The following is a 22,542-nucleotide window of genomic DNA, read 5'->3' as shown; positions in this document are numbered from 1 at the left end:
TTTATTCATCTGCGTGTGGCCCAAGTCAAACGTCTAATTCTCTTCCCCTTTCTTGCTCCGCGCAACTCGAAGGGCCCAGAGCAATCTTGAGTTGCAGGAGCGAGAAGGCGAGCAGGCTCCAGAACTCTCTTCTCTCCGAAGGCGCAGCTTTCAGCGCGTCTCCGCTGTCCACCCAGTACGAACCTCTCCACGGTCTTTTCCCCAAGACCCAGGAAACTTAGTCCCCCATCTTCGGAACAACAATCGGATAAATTTCAGTGTTTTCAAGCTAGCGGTTTACCTTAAATTCGTGTTAATTTCGTATATTGTTAAAGTCTTAGCGCTATCAAGCTGTGGCCAGCCACTGCGGCCTGAGTTCCAACCCCCGGCCTGGGAGTTAACACAGGTGGCGCGGCGGACCCCTTCTGTCTCCCCTGCTGCCCCCCACAGCAGTGTATTTCAGTCGATCCGCCTGTTCTGCTCCCCAGTCTGCCTGGTGAATCTTCTCCCGCCCCCCCCATGGCCTGCACCCCAGTTCTTGTATTCGTAAATAAATAAAAATCAATCCTTTTTTAAAAGATAGAGAGCGAGCACAGAGAACCACTCCCTATCTCCCTCTCTTGGGACTTTTGAGGGGAGAGCTTAAGAGAGGGTTTGTGTTCCCCAGAGAGTGCAGCAAATCCCTGCGCGCGCCGACTATGCGGGTTGGAGGGGCTCTCCATTGAGGATGATCTCAGACCCCGGGACAGTTTTGGAAAAACTCCACCACAGCGAGAACAGGGTAGGATTTAATAGCGTTTTGCAATAAAACTTCCAGATGCAGCCACAAGCAACCGATTGTGTGGTCCAGCGACCTAGACAAGCTAACGGGGAATCATGGCCCCCACCTTGTTCAGAGGAAGACCCACGGACTCTTCATTGCTCCACTATCTAGGTTCTGAGTTGCAGAGAAGAGTGTTTGCAGGGAGTGGGGGTGGGCTAGGTTAGGAGATGGGCTTTAAGTTGCAACAGCCCATCTCTGGCTATTGCCAGCCTGGGCGGCGCGATCGATCCGAGGACTGGGGTTGGCCCATCAGTCAGCAGGTTGTGAGCTGAGGTCAGACCCAAGACCTTACTCTCCTGGGGCCAACTTGGTCTTCCGAAAAGGAGTGCAAGAGGGGAGGGCGGAAATTCTTAAAATTCAAACTGTTGTATTAGCCCCCTCACCTGCGGAATCTTCCGCAGCGTCCATACCTGCGGGACCGCTGCCTTGGGTGGCCCCAGCGGCCGCGCGCAGGTAACTGACCACATCCTGGTGGCCACACGCCTCAGCCAGGTCCACGGGCAGGCGACCCCAGGCATCGCGCACATCCAGGCGCGCGCCGGCCTGATGCAGCGCCTCCAGCGTGTCCAGGAAGCCCTCCCGGGCAGCGTCGTGCACGGGTCGGGTGAGAGTGGCCGGGTCGGCGCAGTTGGGATCCGCACCGTGGAGCAGCAGCAGCTCGGCCACGCGGACGCTGCCCATCATCATGACCTGGCAGAGAGAGAGAGCAGAGTGGTTAGGCTGGGGGCAAGCGGCGGAGATAGGGTTCATTTAAATAAGCTATATGTAAAGCCCCTACTCAATCCATTTCTCAGTACAAGTTTTATTCCACTGTGTTACTTTTGCGGAGTTCCGGCTACACATACAGAACACTGCCAGAGGCACAAACAGCGAAATGGTGAGGGGCAAAATGGCGTTTACTATATAGCCTTTTTTTTTTTTAAGATTTATTTATTTATGCATGCAATAGCTGGGGTACAGGCCAGAACATAACTTGAAAAAGAGTGGTCTAAAAAAGAAAAAAGAAAAAGAGTGGTCTAATACACAAGAAAAATTTTTTTTAAAGATTTATTTATGCACACAAGAACTGGGGTACAGACCAAAGGTGTGGGAGGGTGAGAGGATTCACCAGAGACAGAGTGGGGAATAGAACAGGTAGACTGACTGAAATACACTGTTGAGGGGAGCAGCCAGCGAGTCAGGGGAGGTCTGCTGCGCCATGTGGGTCATCTCCCTGGTGGGGGATCAAACTCATGCTGCAGTGACTGCGGGTCGCTTCATATTGCTGCCATCTTAACCCTTTGCACCACCAGGGAAGCCCCTACTATATAGCCTTTTGAGGTGAAATTATGCAAGGCCAGGAGATGTCCTATATTTCACTGCTATATATTAAGCCCAGAAATAGATCACTGTTAAAAACCAACAAATAAACCAACGCCTTGATTCTTGCAAAACTTTAAAGGTACCTTAGGTTTTTGGAATGTTGGATTTAACATATTTTTGCATACAATGAGGTTAGTTTAACCAGCCCTGAAATTCTTTCCTGTGATAAGCTGAATTATGTATCCCCTCTAAGTCCATGCAGTGACACTCCGAAGCTATGAATACATTATATTACATAGCAAAAGGGATTTTACAGATTACTTACTTTTAGTTACATTCTGTATGTATTACAATTTACTTAATTTGTCCAAATCAAGGAACCACAATATAGTCTACCATATTGATTCTGTCCTGGAGAAAGCAAAAATGATTTAATTTTCAAAAGGACCTAGAAAATATAAGCCATATTACAGCTGCCCCCCAAAAAGAAAAGAAAAAAATGCTTACAGTGTATTAGAACAAATCACTATTTTAAAAGATAAGATGGGAAAGTTTTCACACTGGCAATACTTAACAGTGTCCACAATCATACACTGTTATTAGTTAATAGTGCCATAATCATCCACAATGGACAATCCATTTCACTGACTATTCCAACTATGCACTTGTTTTGTACAAGACACAATACATTATGGGGTCAATTTCCAAATAAAAGGGTCCACCCTAAGGACACCACAATTCAAACAAACATTTGTGCTTAAATCCATATGTTAAAAAAATTATCCAACTTTCTTTTTTCTCTTTGTAATTAAACAAATAAACAAATAATTGAGAATTCTAGCAATGCCAGAGTTATTACAACCTTTTATAAAACCTGTTCTTGGAAAAAGTCAACATCCATGTCTATCCAATATAGGTGAAAATGTAAAAATAGGGTAAAAAAAAAAAAGTCCTCCAGGGCCTCCCTGGTGATGCAGGGGTTAAAGACAGCACTATCAAGTTATGGCCATATAAGGTCTATTTCTCTGCTGCACGAAGTTGACGCCCTGGCAGTTCAGGGAGCAAACCACGTGCCAAGCAGACGTCTCCTGGCTCGTTCACTGCTCTCCTCAGCAATGTATTTCAGTGGCTATGCCTGCTCTGCTCCCTACTCTCTCTGGTGAATCCTCTCATCCCCCACCCATCTCTGACTTACACCCCAGTTCTTACATGCATGAATAAATAAATCTTTTTAAAAAGGTCCTCCATTTTGGGCATGAAACTGGTTTTAAATGTTATTATACTTCACAGTATTAAAGGTTGAGGAGTAACCTAATATTTAAGTATTTAAATCATAATGCAATATAAAAGCAAAAAATAAAATCAAGCAAACATTTGTGCTTAAAGCCATATGTTCAAAAAATTATCCAACTTTCTTTTTTCTCTTTGTAATTAAACAAAGTCTCCTCTAACGTATTCCAGAACTCAAAATATCAAATTATTAATCATGCATGAATTATTTTTAAAGGAATCATGCTTGTTTTGCTTCTACAACCACTCAACTCAAAAACTCTGCACTTCATCCCCTCAGCAGTGTACTTCCTTCCTTCTGCCTGATCACATCCAGCTCTGGCTCTGGTGAATTCTCTCACCCTCCCACGCTTCTGACTGTACCCAGTGCTTGTATAAATAAATAAATAAGCAAATAAATAAATCTTTTAAAAATAAAAAAACAAAACTCTGCACTTCAAATCCCAAATCATCTCAACTTTTAAGGCATTTTGTTTTGTTTTTATATCTATTTGTTAAGTGTATAAAAGTCATCCTATGAAACACTGTTTTGGAAAGGGAAGATTCACATCAAGTTTATGAAGTCTCAAGTAGTTGCTTTCCTTTTGCCTTATAATATTGGAGCTTTTGCAATGTGCATTTGTATCATATAAGTTTTATTTTTCAGAATCAGAAACGCTGTTTCAAGCTGGGGATAAACTAGGGTGATTACTACCAGAAAGAATTCATTTCAAACTGAGATTTAGGAAGCTAGTGAAGGGGTGGGGTGAGGAGAAAAAACCAACCGACCATTCTCCTCTCCCTCCCTCCCAAGCCCACTGGGGGAGAGGGGAATTATGACGTTTCTGAACAATGAGGAATTAAAAACGCTATCAAAATAATCTATATCAAGTAAGTTAAGAATAATAAAATAACAGGCGATACACCCTGCCTGGGTAGCCACGCTGGTGGCTAACATTTATTTCAGGAGAGATCACAAGAATATTTTTCTTAACATATGTATTTCTTAACATCTTGCAGCAAACATACATTTTGGGTTAAAATTAAAACAAACACAACAAATATATAGCTGTGAATAATTTCAATCGACGTTTATTTCAACATACGTAGATTTCGCAGGGGAACCCCCCCTCCCCCGCCAAGCTAGGAAGTTGATCAGCTCCGTTCAGAGGTCTGCGAGTTCTAAGTTTCTAAGTCCCAGAAAATCTTAAATTGCTTTAAACTCTTGCGTTTCACCTCAACATTGATAAATTTTGCATCTGATCTGCTCGGTCTATATGAACACCAATAGGCTTTCCCTTCCGATCGTTACACCGTCTACAGATCTGCGCCCCACGTGCAGCCCGGTTCCTCCGAAGGCTTCCAGAGCCCCCAGCGCGCCGCCCCAAGAAGGTCTCCAAAGCCAGACCCCATCTGAAAACCCCTTAGGAATTCTCCCCTTTATCCGGAATCGAAAGGCCAACTAGGTCTGACTCCCTTACAAACCCAATCCTCCCAAACAACCCACTATTCTCCTTCCAGCAATTATCTGCAAACCCACCTGAATCGGTCTCCGACCCAGATGGTTTGGCGCGTTGGGCGGCGCCCCTGCTTGGAGCAGCGACCTCACTTCTTCCAACTGGCCCCGGGCGGCCGCGGAGGCTAGCAGGTCAGCCGCGTGCTCCATATTGCTCCCAGACTCTCACCCCCTCGCTCCCTTCCTCCCTCCCCCCTGCGCCACCCCAGCTGTCTGGTCTGGTGACTGCCGCTCCGCCCCTTCGCTCCCCCCCCCGGCGCAGCGGAGCCAGCGCTTGCCAACCTTGCCCCACCCCTGGGTTGACTTTTCTCTCCAATCGCACGATGAAAATGGCACCCCTGAAGTTACCCCTTGCAGAAGCGCAGTCACCGTGGACAGTTCGCTCTGCGACACCCGCTAGAAGCGATCCCGGTTCGGAGCCGGACCAGGCTGTGCAGAGGCCAGCAGGGCCTGGCCTCCTACCACCTTTCGGAGCAAGCGCAGCGCCTCTAGAGGACTATGAGCTCCTCCTTCATAACTCCCTTTTTCTCTGCAGAGGCACTGCCATGTCCTCCGAGGGAGCTGACCCTCTTAAGTGGAAAATTTCTCCCTCGTTTCCTTCTTGCACGGTGCAGCCTCGAGGCTCTGAAAAAGCTGCAAAGCATTCCCAGCTGCCAAGCTGAAATCACGGTGCTTGCCGTTGTAGGCAAAGTCACGCTTCCTCTTTTAATCAGGACGGCGGACTGTTCCGGCCGTTGGGAGCCCACAGGAGGCCCTTCCCTTAGTGAACGTGTTAACGCTCCGTCCCCGACCCCAACCCCAACCCCACGTTTCAGCCCTTGGGTTCCCGCGCGCGGAGCCCACCGCGTCGGAAATCTTATCAGCTCAGACTTTCGATTTGGAGAGTTTGCCCACACTCTAAGAGCTAGAAGCTGAGCTGCATGATGATCGAGAGACCAGGCTCACACACTACCCTGGGGTCGCACCTCTCCCTGCACCTCTCCTTCCTGGAGAAATCCTACAATTTCCTAGTTATATAGTGGGGGTGGGGTGGGGTGCTGCATGCGGTCTCCACTATGTCATAGTGTCTGCTATGTACTCTATGCCATCTCTGTTCACTTCCTGCTCAAGCAGGACTGGGCAATCCATATAATTCAAAATGCTTTAATTTTAACCTGATGCGTAGTTATAGATAAGTCATACATTTTCATCTCAGTTTTTAACCCATTAAATAAACATAGAATCAGCCATACCTATCTTAATCGTCCCAAGGTCATTTTAAAGATAACTTAAAAGTGTATTATGAGTAAGGCAGCAGATAACTTTGCACACTGGTGCAAAACAAGTGTGATTTTACATCTATGTGAGAATTAAAAGCATCTTTATTAAAGGCATCTCTAGAGTGGCCTCAGGCCAAATGTGGAATTTGAATCTCATGAAAACAATCATTCCCTAACTTGCTGCTTTGTAAATGTTTGCTTTTGTATGCAGAGAAGGGTCTTTAAAAAAAAAAAAGATTTATTTATTTATATTTACAAGCACTGGGTACAGTCAGAAGAGCGGGAGGGTGAGAGAATTCACCCGAGACAAAGCGGAGAGCAGAACAGGCAGACTGATGAAATACACTGCTGAGGCGAATAGTGGGCGGCAGGAGAGGTCTGTCGCACCATGTGGGACCCTCGCCCGGGGGCCGGGAATCGAATCTGTGCTGCAGAGGCTTCGGGCAGCTTCGCAGCCCAGCGCTCAACCGCTGCGCCACCAGGGGAGGCCCCGGGTCTTTTTTTATTTTTTTAATTTATTTTTGTGTAGAAGTACTGGGGTACAGGTCAGAGGTGGGAGAGAGATGTGTGTAAGAGGATTCACCAAAGACAGAGCAGGGAGCAGAACAGGAAAATTGACGGAAATACACTGCTGAGGGGAGCAGTGGGTTAGACAGGAGAGCTCTGCTGGCCAATATGTGGGTTAGCTCCTGGACAGAGGATGGAACTCAGGCCATCGAGGTGATAGTGTGGAGACCTAACCCCTTGGACACCAGAGAGGTCCCAGGAAGGGTCTTATGGTGAACAATTTATATATATTTGTAGTGATTTAGCCAGTTGAGAAAACTAAAAGATCCATCTGGTGTGTGTGTGTGTATAATGACATATGTATTATTATATCCTCTGCTTAGATGATTGAAAGCAGAATAAAGTATCACTTGCTCAAGGAGGGAAGTGGTGAAAGTAGACCTGGGGCTCTCATTTCCTTACATGATAGATATCAATATAACATCTATACACACCTTATAAGGCATGTTTCAGGAGAGACAGAAATAGAGACAACAGGAAATTCAAATTTACCCAAAAAAATCATGTTGACTACTATCAATTGAAAATGAACCAAGTGACATATATTCTTCCTATGGGATAGAGAATATTATTTTTTCTTCATAAAGAAATACAGTGCTGGGGCCTCCCTGGTGGCACAAGGGGTTAAGACTCAGCACTATGAAGTTCTCCACAGCAATTGTAGCATAAGTTCAATCCCAGCCAGGGAGCTAACCCACCTATGGCACAGTAGACCTCTCCTATCTGCCTGCTGCTCCCCTCAGCAATGGATTTCAGTCAGTCTGCCTGTTCTGCTCTCCACAGTGTCTCTGGTGAATACCAGTTTTTATATTCCTTATATTCCTAAATAAATAAATCTTAAAAAAAATACAATGCCTATGTGTTGATAGATGCACAAGGAGATGGAGTTCAAACTCAAGGCTCCCAATTAGTTCTGTCTGAGATGTCCACACTCTCTCCACTAAGTGTTCCTGTTGACTGATTTGTACAATTAGTGGACAAGCCAGCAATGCTCCCTTTACCCTGAGAAATGTACCCTTAATAAAGCTGTAGATCCTGGACTAAGGTGACAGACCCTCTTATGAGGAACTATGGTGCTTCTGTAGAATTATTCTTGGGTAACAATATACATAATGAAAGAAATTTGGTTCTTCAAGTGCTCTCAAAGTCACTTAATCCAATCCCCTAATTTTTGAATGATTTCCCCCCTCATAGCAGCCCACATATTTATAAAAATAAGGAATAAGCTATATAATGAAAATGAAAAATTACATTACCCAGAAGCAATAACTTAAAATTTTGAAGTGTTTCATCCTACTTTTCCCCAGCTCAGTTCTTGTGATTATAATACAAACTTGAAATTCATTTTCCCTCTCACTTATCATTAAAGAACTTTCCCAAGTTCTGCAAAATCACTTCATAAACACCATTTTTAATAGCTACCATATCTTTCATTGAAAAAAATGTTAGTTTCTTAGCAATACTTTTCTTGACAGATATTTAAGGTGTTTTTAATTGCTACAATAAGTTGGTGTGGTTCCCAACTATGAAGTCAATTTCAGTTTCTAAAAGTATAAGCTCTTGACAGATATTGCAAAAGTGCTTTACAAAAAGTCACAACCTTGATTTGTCATAGTTACTCTGTTAATAAGTATTTGCTGCATTCCTGATCTCAGACCCATATTCTTTCTATGGCCTCTCCATATTCTTTCCATGGTCTCAGTTATTTACTCTGACTTGGACAGATATGATTGTTGGGAATGTCCAAAAACCTTGGAGAACACATAAATTCAGCTTGGGAAACAGACAATCCTAATCCTAAAATAGACCAGATCCCTCATTTATCAGCTCTTCAGGCTTGAATTAATTATACAAACATCCTGAATTGCCTTTCCCTACCTCTCAAAGTGGAAAAAATAAAATATACTTCACATGGTTATATAAGAAATAAAATATCAGGGTCCTCACTGGTGACACAAGGGGTTAACAGCATTTGAAGCAATTCGCAGCCTTTGCAGCAGGAGTGTGATCCCCAGCCAGGAAGCTGACTCAATTAGGTGCAGCAGACCTCTCCTGTCTCACCTGCTGCTCCCCTCAGCAGCGTATTTCAGAAGATCCCTACTCTATCTGCTCCCCACTCTATCTCATGTGAATCTTCTCACCCTCCGCATCTCTGGCCTGCACCCCAGCTCTTGTGTGCATAAATAAACCTTAAAAATATAAATTAAAAAAAGAAATAAAATGTCAGATATAGAAAAATCTAGGCACATAGTAAACTCTCAATAAATGGAACTTTCTCTGTTTGGAGAATATGTATGAGGTATCATATTCATTTGGAGAATATTACATAATATTCATATTATTCAACAGTATGAGTATCCTCCCCTCTCGCCCCCCCCCCAAAAAAGTGTCTCTGGTTCATAGTTTTTTGTTGATTTTGATTTTCACTTTCTTATAGTTATTCATTTTCCTGGTCCCTTATTTAAGTTTTCTAGATTCCTGCTATGAGTGAGACCATCCGGTATTTTTCTTTTTCTTTTTGGCTTATTTCGCTGAGCATGATCCCTTCCAGCGCCATCCATGTTGCTGCAAATTGCATGTTTATCTTTTTTGAATGCTGAGTAATATTCCATGGTGTATATGTACCACATCTTCTTGATCCAGTCATCTATTTTTGGGCATTTGGGCTGTTTCCAAAGCTTAGCTATTGTAAATAGTGCTGCTATAAACATAGGGGTGCAGGTGCTCTTTGGAATTGATGTTTCTGTGTCCTTTGGGAAAATACCTAGGAGTGGAATTGCTGGATCATATGGAAGCTCTATGTTTAGTAGGTCCAGAAATCTCCACACAGCTCTTCATAGTGGTTGGACCAGTTTGCACTCCCACCAACAGTGCAGAAGAGTTCCTTTTTCTCCACACCCTGCCAGCATTTGTTGTTGCTAGTTTTTTTTAATATGTGCCATTCTCACTGGTGTAAGATGGTATCTCATGGTAGTTTTGATTTGCATTTCCCTGATTACAAGTGATGTTGAACATTTTTTCATATGCCTGTTGGCCATTTGCATTTCCTCTTCAGAGAAGTTTCTTTTTAGCTCTTCTGCCCATTGTTTGACTGGATTATTTTCTTTGTTGTTATTGAGTCTCATCAGCTCTTTTTTGTGATCAATCCTTTATCATTAGTGTTGTGTGCAAAAATGTTCCCCCAGTCGGTGGGGTTTCTCTTTGTTTTTGTTATTGTCTCTTTTGCTGTGCAGAAGCTCTTTAATTTGATGTAGTCCCAGCTGTTTATCTTTGCCTTCACTATCACTGCTTTGGGTGCCAAATCAACTTCTTGTTCAGTATTTTTTTGTTTATTACTGTGCATTCTGGCAGATATCTTTAGTTTGAACAAATAAACTCCAAAAACTTTCAAAAGGTTAATTCTATGCGATTAACCTATGTTTAACAATCATAGGTTAATGATTAATTAACCTATGATTAATTCTATGTTGTTTTAATTCTAGCCCCCTGAGAATAGTGCTTCTTTGTTGGCTCTCTTATAACAAAAGAACTTCCAAGAAAACTTTCATTAAATGATGGGAAATGACAATAGTGTGTCACTATGTTAAATATTTCTCTGCATTCAATGCAACTCACCCTGCCCATTGGTGTACAGGTTAAGTATGAGATACAGTGGAAAAATTATAGGCAATACTGAGGAATTGTAAAGTAACCTTCTCTAAACTTCTTAACCTACCCCTTTTTCCTTCTCCATGGGTAGATTTTCTCCTTCCAAGCACTTGTTGCCTCTTCACTGCTAACCATGAACATATATAGTATTCCATTTCTACTTAATGCAGAGGATGCACATTCGTGCTATTAGACTGCAAAGATACTGTTGATGTTCATATAAAAGTAATAGTGTATTTAGTTTTCATTCTTGGGGTAGAGTTGAGCGCTCATGATTGACTGGGTTTAATGATGGAGGATACTCTAGTGTCAGGGGCATCCTCTATGGTAAAGTTTTCCTCTTTCAGTGGAGAAATGTTTGTCTTCCTCTTCACAACTATCCTTTAAAATTAGCCCACCTTCTTGAGGGTCTATAGCTTTACTGCTTTGTTTATTTTGGGGGCCTTTCCTGGATGTCTGAGAGTTGTGAAATCAATCTCATGATATTGCAAAAAATCATTAAATTTTTTTCTTGTATAGGGGCCTCCCTGGTGGTTCAGGGGTTAAAAATCGCACTATCAAGTTATTGCCAGCCACTGCAGCATGAGTTCCATTCCCCAGCCTGCCTGGAGGTGACCCACATGGCGCTGCAGACCTCTCCTGTCTTGCAAGCTGCTCCCTTCAGAAGTGTATTTCAGTCAGTCTGCCTGTTTTGCTCCTCACTCTGTCTCAGGTGAATCCTCTCACCCTCCCACACCTTTGGTCTGTACCCCAGTTCTTGTGTGCATAAATAAATCTTAAAAAAATTTTTTTTCTAGTGTATTAGACCACTTCTTTTTTTTTTAGACCACTCTTTTTCAAGTCATGTTCTTCACTAATAGATGATTAAACTCCTCTAGAAGGTATAAATAGGAAATGCTACCTTATTCATGTTTTAGCACCTTTTACGTATGGATTGATTGATTGATTTTTAAAGATTTATTTATTCATACATAAAAGAACTGGGATACAGGCCAGACCCGTGGGAGCGTGAGAGGATTCACCAGAGACAGAGCGGGGAACAGAACAGGCAGACTGACTGAAATACACAGCCGAGGGGAGCAGCGGGAGAGACAGGAGAGGTCCGTGGCGCCACGCGGGCTTCTCGCTGGCCCCAGGGATCCAACCAGCGCTGCAGAGGCTGCGGACACCTTCACAGCGCTGGGGCTCTACCGCCTGCGCAACCTGAGGAGGCCCTCCCCTATGGATTTAACACGTTTTATTTGACTCTCTGGATTGAGGGTATAGTTTTATATTTTCCTTTCTTACAGGTAAGAGTAGAACTTCCAGACTTCATTTTACAAAAAGGCAATGATAACAATACACTTTATGATTATTCTGTACCAATTTTATATACCTAAGTCACTTTTGCCCCAAAGGATATGTTTAATAAATTTTGTCTCTGATATTCTGGGAAATATGAATAAGTGCTGATCACTTTCCAAAGCAGATATTTTGAAGGCTTTGATGATGACATCAATGTTTCTGCCTTTCCTTCTATCTCCACACACAATTTTCATACCAAAGAATTTTAGGAAATTCTGTGCCAAAACTGTGAATACAAATATTTAGACTGTAGCAACCATTTCTGAAGGAATTAAGGTTCTAATACCTCAGTGGTCATTCCAGAAATTTTTGTTCTGGATTATTGAATTTGTGGACAAATGGAAAGCATGTTAATATTTTTTCAGTGTTCTAAAACTAATCTGATATCTTAGAAAACAGAGGTTTGTGAATATTGTTTAATATCTATTTAATGATTATGAATACTAAAAGAGTTTAAAGTTATTGTAAAGACCAGCAAAGATGGCCAGGAATTTGAATAAAAAAATTATTTTTGTTATGATATGTATATTTTTTAAAGTGGAGTTCAGGAATTACCAGCTACACTGCACCATTAAATTCTTGTTAAGCAGGCATTTACTGTAAAAGGAAACTAATGTGCTCTTAGGGGCACATTAGTTTAATTAGGTACTTTAATAATAGCTGATAAATGTGCCAACTGAAAGTTTACAATGTATCTTTACATGTGTTATTTAATGTAATTCTTTTAGATAAATAAGATAGGGTACCCTCCCAGGTTTAAATGACAAAATGGAAGCACTTAGAGTTTTAAGTGCTTGGTCCTAACCACACACTAGCAAGAAATTATATTTATACAAGTGGTGCATTCCAAGACATGATGTTTCTCTACTCTGTGCTTCAAGTATGCTAACATACATTGGTTCCCCATATACTGCCACTTACTTCTCTTAGAGTGGGAATAAACAACCCATTTAATATTCAAGGGAGTTTTTAGTTTGTTCTATTTGGGAAAGACATAGATTTCTAAGGAAATTAATCTCCTTGTTTTATTATGAGATTCAATGACTTTTAGAGCTCACAGAACTTCAGTTATTGTATTGCTTTATTTTTTATTCTCTTGGTCAATATAGATTTACAGAAACATGTTCAACCAGTAAATCAGAAACCAAAGGGACATATAAAACTACAATTAAATAAATGAGATAGAACCAAAACTCTCTAAAATATATATGTAAATTGAAATATGCATAAATATATAAATAACATATACTAAATATCTAGCTATCCACATATATGTGTCATTGTTACTCCATAGGCAGTCATACATTGGTAGGTGAGTATTATCCAAGGCAACAAGCACACCCACAGTCAATAGCATGAATTAACCTGTCAATGATTTTTGGCAGACCATACAACCTATTTCAGCTCAGTCTCCAGTCCATGAAATAAGAAAAAAAACCCTCAAAACATAAGGATAATGTGACAACTAAATGAGGTAATGAGGTAGACATGCTTCATTACTGTTAAGCTACTTATAATTATTTTGAGGGAAAAGAGAAAGCAAATTTGAGCATGTGTTTCTGGAAGCAATTTTCAATTTCTTTTAAAAATCATCTGGCACATAAAACATACTCAGTTTTACTATTCAGCATGTAAGTTGAATGGAGAAAAATTCCAAGTACCCCATGTTCTATGGACATTTAACAGTTATTTCACAAAGAATTTTAATCTACAGAGTGGGAGGATTTGCAGTTGAGGGGGGAGAGTCATTGTTCTTTGGATGGATGGCTGCTGTTTCTTTAAAGTGGTTGAAAGAGTTGTATGACTGCTGAGTCAGTCGATCTGGCCTTCTGAGAATCAGAGCAAGAAAATGGTGGCACTCAAAAAAAAAAAGAAAGCAAAACAGGCTTTTTCCCAATACATCAGCAAGGTCATTGGTGTTACATTAGACAAGTTGTAGTTTAAAAACAGAAAAACTATGATTATAATTTGAGAGATATATTAGTTTTTCTTAGAATTGCAAATTATTTTTAGCTTCTATTATTCATAAATAGTTCCCTCCTCAACAATGTACCTTTACAGAAACACAAAGATCTGTTCACCCATAAGTGTTTTATTCTGTATGGCTACATTTTGCCTTGATCTCAAGTAAATATAATTTAAGCCTGTGAAACATTTTATGTTTTGTATTTTTCCTCTCTTATGTAATTTCCTCTCTTGTGTTACATTAGACAAGCTGTAGTTTAAAAACAGAAAAACTATGATGATAATTTGAGAGATATATTAGTTTTTCTAAGAATTACAAATTAATTTTAGCTTATATTATTCATCTATAGTTCCCTCCTCAACAATGTGCCTTTACAGAAACACAAAGATCTATTTCATCCTTAAGTGTTTTATTCTGTATGGCTACATTTTGCCTTGATCTCAAGTAAATATAATTTAAGCCTGTGAAACATTTCTATGTTTTTCCTCTCTTATGTAATTTTAGGCTATTATGGTTACCAACTTTGCTTCTGGTTCAGATAATGAAATGAAATGAAAAAAAAAAACCCTTATTTATCTATCTATTTATCTATCTATGTTCTATCATCTATCCATCTATTTTTTTTTATCTATCTATGTTCTATCATCTATCCATCCATCCATCCACCCATCCACCTACCCACCCACCCACCTGATATTCATCCTGCATAAACAAGAGTAAGTATAACAATATTTTCAAAAGACATATTATAAATGTCTTGTGTGGAAATCTTCTGTCCTGTGCTACAAGCTTTAAAGCACAAATATCCTGTTACATCCTTGCTCCTAAAATAAAAATCTAGTATCTAAGAGATAATCTTTTCCAATCCTGGAGAAGATAATAATAAGGTATCTCCTTCATTTGGTGAAACAGCTCCTCTGCTGATTACTGATTGTCAGTATTCTTTCTTGACCCAAAGTGTGACTGACTCCAAAATTTTGATTTTATTTAAATCTCTAACTTAGTAAGCAAAAAGTAATGCTGAAAAAGCAACATTGGCTATATATATTTGTTAAATAACATCCCAGTGAGTCACTTTTAACAGAATCACCCCCAAGTGCTTGTTTAACATGTAGGTACTGGTGAATCTTTCAATCCGGTTCTCTGGGAGCCTGCCCGGGAAAGCATATTTTAAGCATCAGCCTAGAAAATGAGGCTGTTGATAAACTTTGCTTTACTTCTTTCTTTTCTCATACTTTTGTGCTTAAATTAAGAATGCAAAGGAATATTTATTTATAAATAAATACATCTATTATAAATAAATCTATTATGTCTAATACGGACAGCACAATTTTTTAGTTTCAGTTGACTTAAGAGATTGAGTATATTTGTTCATATAGTTCTGAATCTACTCAAACCTTTCTTACTTAAAAAATTCTCTACTGGCTTTCCAACCATTTGCTAAAAATTTTGGAAAGGGAAAGGGAAAAAACAGCTAATTGAAGAACTAAAAGGTCACTTGAGATAAAACTGCTACATCTTCATGAACACAGCTATTATGTTACTTATAAAAATGAAAATGAACTTAATTCTTTTTTAAAAGACCTCTGATGCACTGGAAATTCAAATTTTGTAGTAGCTGGTTTTAAATTGTTCCTTTTTATTCCTTCTTTCTGATCACTTGATTCTGCCCAATTGCAACAATCATTTCACAGCTCTTAAACACTGCAACGCTAGGAGATTTCTTCCATCCTCCCTTCTTTAAAAAAAAAAACAAATGCTTTAGACACTAAGTTCAATTGTTAACACAGTGGTAATTACACCACAGTAAATCCACTGGTTAGGTATAGGCAAGATTGCCTGATACTAGTGGAAACAGCGCGTAGGATATGGTGAATGTGGAGGTCCTCAATTGGCCGGGAGATTTGCTAGGATGGAACGGAGTCTTCCATTCCCTACGGAATCGTCCTTATTTATTCCCACATTTTCCTCTACTGGTTGTTTTACTGTCACAGAAGTAGATTTTGTAAGTTACTGACATTTTTCATAATAGCAAAGGATTTCATTTGAATATTTTAACTGGGGGTGGAGGTGGAATTCAAACGCGAGGAAAGCTGCAGTGTAAGAAGGCAGTTGAGAGACATCGACTCCGGAAAAACCACCGTGGGTCCTTCTCTCCACCCTTTTGCACCCCAGACAGAGAAACAAAGAGAGCTAGGCCTTTAAACATGCTTTGGTCTATAGTATGGTGGAAGGGAACAGAATGGAATAGGTCCCTGTGTCTTGGAAATGCACGTGGAAATGTGGAAATGCCCCTGGCCTGACACTGACCTACTCGGTTTTCTCCCCTCCTGAAAGGGGGTCTAGCTAGTTCCCAGCTGGGGAGGTGACCTAGAGATACCTCCTCTCATACCTTGCACTCCTCCAGAATCCGGTCTCCCGCTTACTCCCCGACCCAGTGGAGTACCAGTCCTGCTTCACGTGCACCCCGGGGCTGCAGTTACAGTTACTCTGCTCACATCGCACCTGGGGAAGCCCTTGGGGTGAGTGGCGAGTAACATGGGAGGCTAAAGGCAGAAGGAGTGTGTTGACCCAGTTAGGTGAAAAGGATCCGTATTTAAACTCTTGCCCTGGTGGCGCAAGGGGTTAAGACGCAACCTATGAAGCTGTCCGCAGCCACTGTAGCACCAGTTCGGTTTACAGCCAGGGAGCTTCACCACTACGCGCAGCAGACCTCTCCGGACTCGCCCGCCGCTCCCCTCAGCAGTGGATGTCAGTAGATCTGCCTGTTCTGTTTCCCACTCTGTCTCTGGTGAATCCTCTCACCCCCCTCCCCCCACACCTCTGGCCTGTACCCCAGTTCTTGTATGCATAAATAAATCTTTTAAAAAATAAATAAACTCTTGCTAGGGGGGTTTAACCCAGCGGCTTAAGAAATCACCCAGATCCGCCGCCGCGTTTCTAGAAGTTGAAAGGGTGGGGGACACCAGGATCTAGGAAGCTGGGAGGTGGGGAGCTGAGGTCCGACCAGCTTGGAGTCTCACTTCCTACCTGAGCTCTCTGTGGGGGTGCTGGGAACGCTCCAAGAGAACCTATTCCCTTGTGGGAGGCGGCGAGCCTGACGTCTCGCCCGAAAGGGCTGGGGGAAGAGACCCCCCAAAAGAGGGCACTAAGGTCCAGAGGCCTAAGCCCCAGGGACTTGGAAACGGGTATATCCTTCGTATTTACCCCACTTACCATATATTTACCCTTTATTTTCAAACGAACTATGTTGTGAATAGGCATCTCGGGCGCCTGAGAGTGCAGTTACAACCCTCTGTGGAGCTTTCCCCAGCTATTAAAACCACCTTCCTGTTTAGGATACTTGCACAACTCAGCTTCCTTACCCTTTTCACTGCCTCCCCATCTAAGGTTAAGCAAGCTCTTAGTTGATTTGTACTGGGCCCTTGGTTTTGTTTTTTTTTTTTTTTTTTTTTTTTTTTGGCAGAGGCCTTGATACTTGATAATAAAGTGGGTTTTATTATTAGTATTTTTTTGTTTTCCTTTACTGGCAATCATCACAGCATTTTGGAAAACTAAAAAATATAACAAAGAAATTAAAATCAGCAACTCTTAGCCCTCCATCTTGAGCAAACCATTATAAATATTTTAGTACATAAACAGTGTGTGTGTACATGGACTTAGAGGAAAAGGGAAATAAAAGAATAACAGTTGTTTAGTGTTTTGAATCTTGCTTTAAAAATTATTTTACCTTGTATTCAAATTATTTATAACCATATGACCTGGCAATTCCACTCCTAGGGATCTACCCAAAGGGCACAAAAACATTGATTCAAAAGACCACCTGTACCCCTGTGTTTATTGCAGCACTATTTACAATAGGTAAAACCTGGAAACAACCCAAATGCCCAAAAATAGATGACTGGATCAAGAAGATGTGGTACATATACAAAATAGAATATTATTCAGCAATCAAAAAAGATAAACTCATGCCATTCACAGCAACGTGGATGGAGCTAGAAGGAATTATGCTCAGTGAAATAAGCCAGAAGGAAAAAGAAAAACATCGGATGGTTTCACTTATAGCAGGGATATAGGGGAACCAAATAAGACATCAGTGTAAAAAAAAATAATAACAATACAAAAGGCAACAAAGCAAAAACAGACAATTATAAATCAGAGACATCCTGCAGGGGAGGAGGAGGGAGAGGGATCAGAGGGAGGGAGGGAGGGAGGAGCACAGGGGACTGAGGTGATGGTGCAGGGGTGCATTGGTGAAGGAAATTCTGTGGGAACTACACCTGAGGGGGTGGGGGAAGCAAATATTTTTTAAAAATGAACAATGGTGTAAAAACTATTTTTTTAAAGAAAAAGAAGAAAAAAATTATTTAAAAACATGAGTACCCATAATTTTCCAGAGTCTGGAATACTCCAGATCATAGTGCCATAGTATAATTGTATGGTCATTTAAAAATACCCTATTGCTAGAATTCTGGCAAATTTCAATTTTGTGCTACTATTTATGTGAATTTATCTTTGACACACTTTTTCTTTCCTTAAGATGATGTCTACATATGGGATAACTGAATAAAAGTGTACAGATATTTTAGAGGTTCTTGATACACACTGAAAATGTCCTTGCCAGTGAGTTGATTAAAAGAGTGCATTAGGGTCTCCCTGGTGGCACAAGGGGTTTAAACACAACCTATGAAGCTGTCCACAGCCACTGCAGCACCAGTTCGATCCCCAGCCAGGGAGCTATCCATATGGCACAGCAGACCTCTCCTGACTCACCTGCTGCTCCCCTCAGCAGTGTATTTCTGTCATTCCTCCTGTCCTGTTCCCCACTATGTCTCTGGTGAATCCTCTCACCCCCCCCCCACCTCTGGCCTGTACTCCAGTTCTTGTATGCATAAATAAATAAATTAAAAAAAAAAAGAAAGTGCATTAATCTTGTCAGCCAATAAACAGACACATTATTAATGATCAGGTATGTGAAAATCAGAATTTAGAGAATAACTTTTTTTGAAGCTATTTAATATTATAATTGTATATTTAGAAAATGAAAGAATGCCCACTGTCGATGTAATTGAAATCTTAGAAATAACAAAAACTTATAAAGTTGGACTTTGCAACAGACTGAAGGGTTCTCTGGCTTAGGGTGTTTAGTGTGAAGGCAGCAAATGAAATTGTTATGGTTCGCAAAAGGTACTAAATGTTTTAACAGTGAAAATGTTGGGCGGACGAGGCTTCAGCTTTCTTTCATGAAAATATTTTTGAGATTATGATCACTTGACTGATAGGATTATTTACCTGTTGCAAAAATGATTTAGCTTAATTCTACCATGGTGGTTACTTGTAATGAATTAATATGTAATCAGCAGACGTGCAAAATATGATGAACATTGACAGTAACTAGCTATGTCAATCGTCCCAAATTTAGAATGACAATGGACTTTTTAAAATTGAAGAGTACCCTCAAAAGTGCATGAATATTATAATTTGATTTCTGAAAGGGTTATTGTTCATTCAGAACATAATATAAGCTGGGGATCATGTACATGTTGAAAATAATAATTTATGCTAACTCGACAGTGCTTACCTTGAGAGGACACTCTGCTGGGATAGGACAACCACTCCCCAGAATTCCCAAACAAATAAGTATCTAATTCAATAAAAAAATTAATATTTTATAAACCCACCAAGATAGAAGTAGCAAATCAACTAATGTAATTAATCAGGCACATGTGGATAAGAAACTACTAATGTGGAACTTTATTATATACATTTTCCAGTCATGTAAAATAAACTCATAATGAAAATATGTCATTTTATGTATTTGTTTTAGTATACATTTATTAAATATAATATACCAAATGCAATATAAATATTATCCATAATATATTAAAATAAAAATATATACTTCAATATATTTTATGTTACTTAAAATATGTTAATAACAACTTACATATTTGTTTTAATACTAAATAATTCACACCAATTATTTTTAACACCATGATGATCAGGGACTTATATGAGTCTTAAAATATTTACCATCTGCTTAGGTTATTAAACTGATACAATCATAGATTTAATATATAATATGAAATATATACACATCATTTACAACTAATAATTCCAGGTATCTATATGTGTATAATTTCACCTGTGGGCGAATTGCATATATTTTCAAGACATATTCTATAGTATCTAAGTCATGTATTCTGCCTTTGGAAATTTTTTTCTTGAAAATTTGGCTTTTTGTATGGTCAACGCATTTTTAAATAACTTTGCATATCATTCCTGAAAACTGACTTATGTCTAGATAACAGGAAATAAATGGCTCCTGTAAATGAACCTACCATTTTTATATCTTAACATTTTATACAATAAATATACTATAAAATGAATATTTTCTCTAACTTAAGGTTTGAAACTGTTTGGGACAGTATCCTTATTTTTAGCAGAAGACAGAACACCAGTGATGAATCTGAGCAGATCACATCACATTATTATAATGTGCGCTTTTAAATAGAATATCCGACATTGATGCCACAGATTTCTAGAAGCAACCAAATAATTTAAATAAAATCGCTTTATAGAGAGTACCATTAGCAACTATGATGTTAAAAATAATAGTGGCTAAATGTTTGCTGCTAAGAATAAAGCACTATTTAAAAAGCCAACATTTTGTGAAAATTGTAAAATGAACTAAAATAAGTCCAGCAACAGTTCTTAACAAGCTTATACTGATTCTTACCTAAACTTTCATAATAATATGAAAATGTATTTGCTCTATATATTGTGGAGTTTTGCCAACAGAAAATGCACACCTAATTAAGGCATCCAATTAAACACTGATAATTTTAATAGTTTAACATTTACATGTAAACTTTTTCTATTAACATTACAATAAAAATAATCCCCTCTGCCATCAATTTTACTTTTTAAAAAAATTATATTACTGGGGAAATGATGCCGCAGGGAATGTCTCAAAATGCAGCCTCTTTAAATTGTTTTTACCCACTTGCGTGGAAGGGGAAGCAAATATTGTTTAAAAATGAACAATGATGTAAAAAATAAATAATTTAAAAAATTGTTTTTACACTTGGTATCCGAGTTTTAATTCAGATCGTATATATTGTAACTTGTACACATATTTCAGTTATCCTGGTAATAAGAAATTACACCAACCTTGTAAAGATTGATCAGATGTTAGGCCAAATTACCTAGGATTCTGTTTTTTTAAGAGGTAGGCCTCAGTAAGGGAAAAACAACAACAATAACAACAAACTAATTCCCTCCCGAGCTGATTAAAAGAGGATCGGCTGGGACTGCTCAGATTCATCACTGGTGTTCTGTCTTCTGCTAAAAATAAGGATACTGTCCCAAACAGTTTCAAGGCCAGGCCCAGTGCACTACGAAAATCTGTCTATTGCTAAAGTGTTGCTACTTTAGCAGTTACTGATCCTCGCATCAATGACTATTTAGGGAAGACTTCAATCGCGTGGAGGCCTCACCCTTTTCGGGTGCTACACTACTGGAAGGCGGGAAGATTGGGCGGGCAGGAAGGCTGGAGAGCAAAAAGGCGGCCTTCAGAAAAGTAGGACCGTTAGGAGCAAATTTCCTCCAGGGCCAAACAACAAAGTACATTTCTTGTATTTCTTTTGTCTCTTTCTCTCGAGAAAATACACCTTGTATATTTCTTCTCTCTCTCTCTCTCTCTCTCTCTCTCTCTCTCTCTCTCTCTCTCTCTCTCTCACCCCTCCCTCCTCGTGTGTGTGTGTGTGTGTGTGTGTGTGTGTGTTACTGACTCCCACTTAGGAAATTCTAGAAAATTCAGAGGTGACTGGCTTCTAAGGTAGGTTTAGACACTCCCCCGGCCCCCCCTAGAGGTTCATGCGGTTTGGGTGTGCAAAGGGGAAACCTGTGCAGTTTTCTAACTGTAACCCTATGGGGGGGAGGGGGTAGAGGGAAGGCAGGCGCCTCCATCCCGGGTAACCACAGCCTGTTCACCTCGTCCGAAAGATGATTTATCTGTACATTAAATCACACCAACCGAAAACGTCCGAGGGCCGATCGCGCCGGGGGAATTTTCGAGGCCTTTCCTACCTGATCTTCTGGGATGCGGCTGCCGTGCTCTGAGCTGGTTCCTCACTAGCATCAGCACGAGGCCCACAGCGGCCCGCACACTCCGGGGTGCCCCCTCTCCAGAGGGCCGCGCGATCTGCACCACGAAAGTCCTCACTAGCACCGGGCAGCCCGCACGCCGAATCCGCACCGTCACCAAGAACCTGCGCACCATAATCCTGCTGCCGCCTCTGCCGCCGACCTTTGCGATTGCAGCGCTGCCTTTTTGGAGTCGGAGGTAGGCACCGTCGCGTCCGCCCCCTGGGCAAACGGAGACCACGCGCCGCCCCCAGCCCATCCCCGCCCCGCAGGCGCACAGCGCGCTCCGGGCGCGCGCCCGGGTCCCTCCCCTCTCCGCCGTCTGCGCAACCTCCGAGGATCTCTGAACCGTTCTGCGCCCGGCGATCGCGGGAAAGGCGGGCCGCGCGCACACCCCGAGCGCCCCAGGTTCCTCTGGGTCTCCACCCTGCCGGGTCTTTCCCGCCTTGTCAGCGCGCCCCCCCACCATGCCACCCTGCGCGCGGGTGAGCCACGCGGTGCAGCCCCAGGGCCGGACGCAAACTGCATCTCCAAGCAGCCCGCCCTCTAGCAACATCCGTCACCTGACAGCACCAGGAACCGCCGCGATCCCCGGCGTCTGTCCTGCTCGTGCCCCCGCACCCCTCCGTCCCTTCCTGTGTGCCGCCAGGCCTCCGCCGAGGGGCTTCTGTGTCTCCAAACCGAATCGTTGCAAAGAGAAACGGAAAGAAAAGCAAGGTCG

At 41.2% G+C, this 22,542-nt stretch overlaps 1 protein-coding gene across 1 annotated transcript; it reads right to left on the bottom strand.

Moving 5' to 3' along the window:
• Nucleotides 1–1,286: 1,286 nt before the first annotated feature.
• On the bottom strand, nt 1,287–21,957 carry LOC311174411 (tumor suppressor ARF-like; the record flags this gene model as incomplete). The annotated part of the gene is made up of 2 exons (XM_084238757.1): nt 1,287–1,492; nt 21,765–21,957. 2 exons carry the CDS (start codon nt 21,955–21,957, stop codon nt 1,287–1,289), a joined length of 399 nt encoding a protein of 132 aa, XP_084094883.1.
• Nucleotides 21,958–22,542: the final 585 nt, after the last annotated feature.

Source organism: Talpa europaea (assembly GCF_964194135.1).
Source record: "Talpa europaea genome assembly, chromosome: 7".
NCBI lineage: Eukaryota > Metazoa > Chordata > Mammalia > Eulipotyphla > Talpidae > Talpa > Talpa europaea.
Note: the sequence above shows the minus strand (reverse complement) of the source record. Positions and strands in the feature narration are given on the sequence as shown.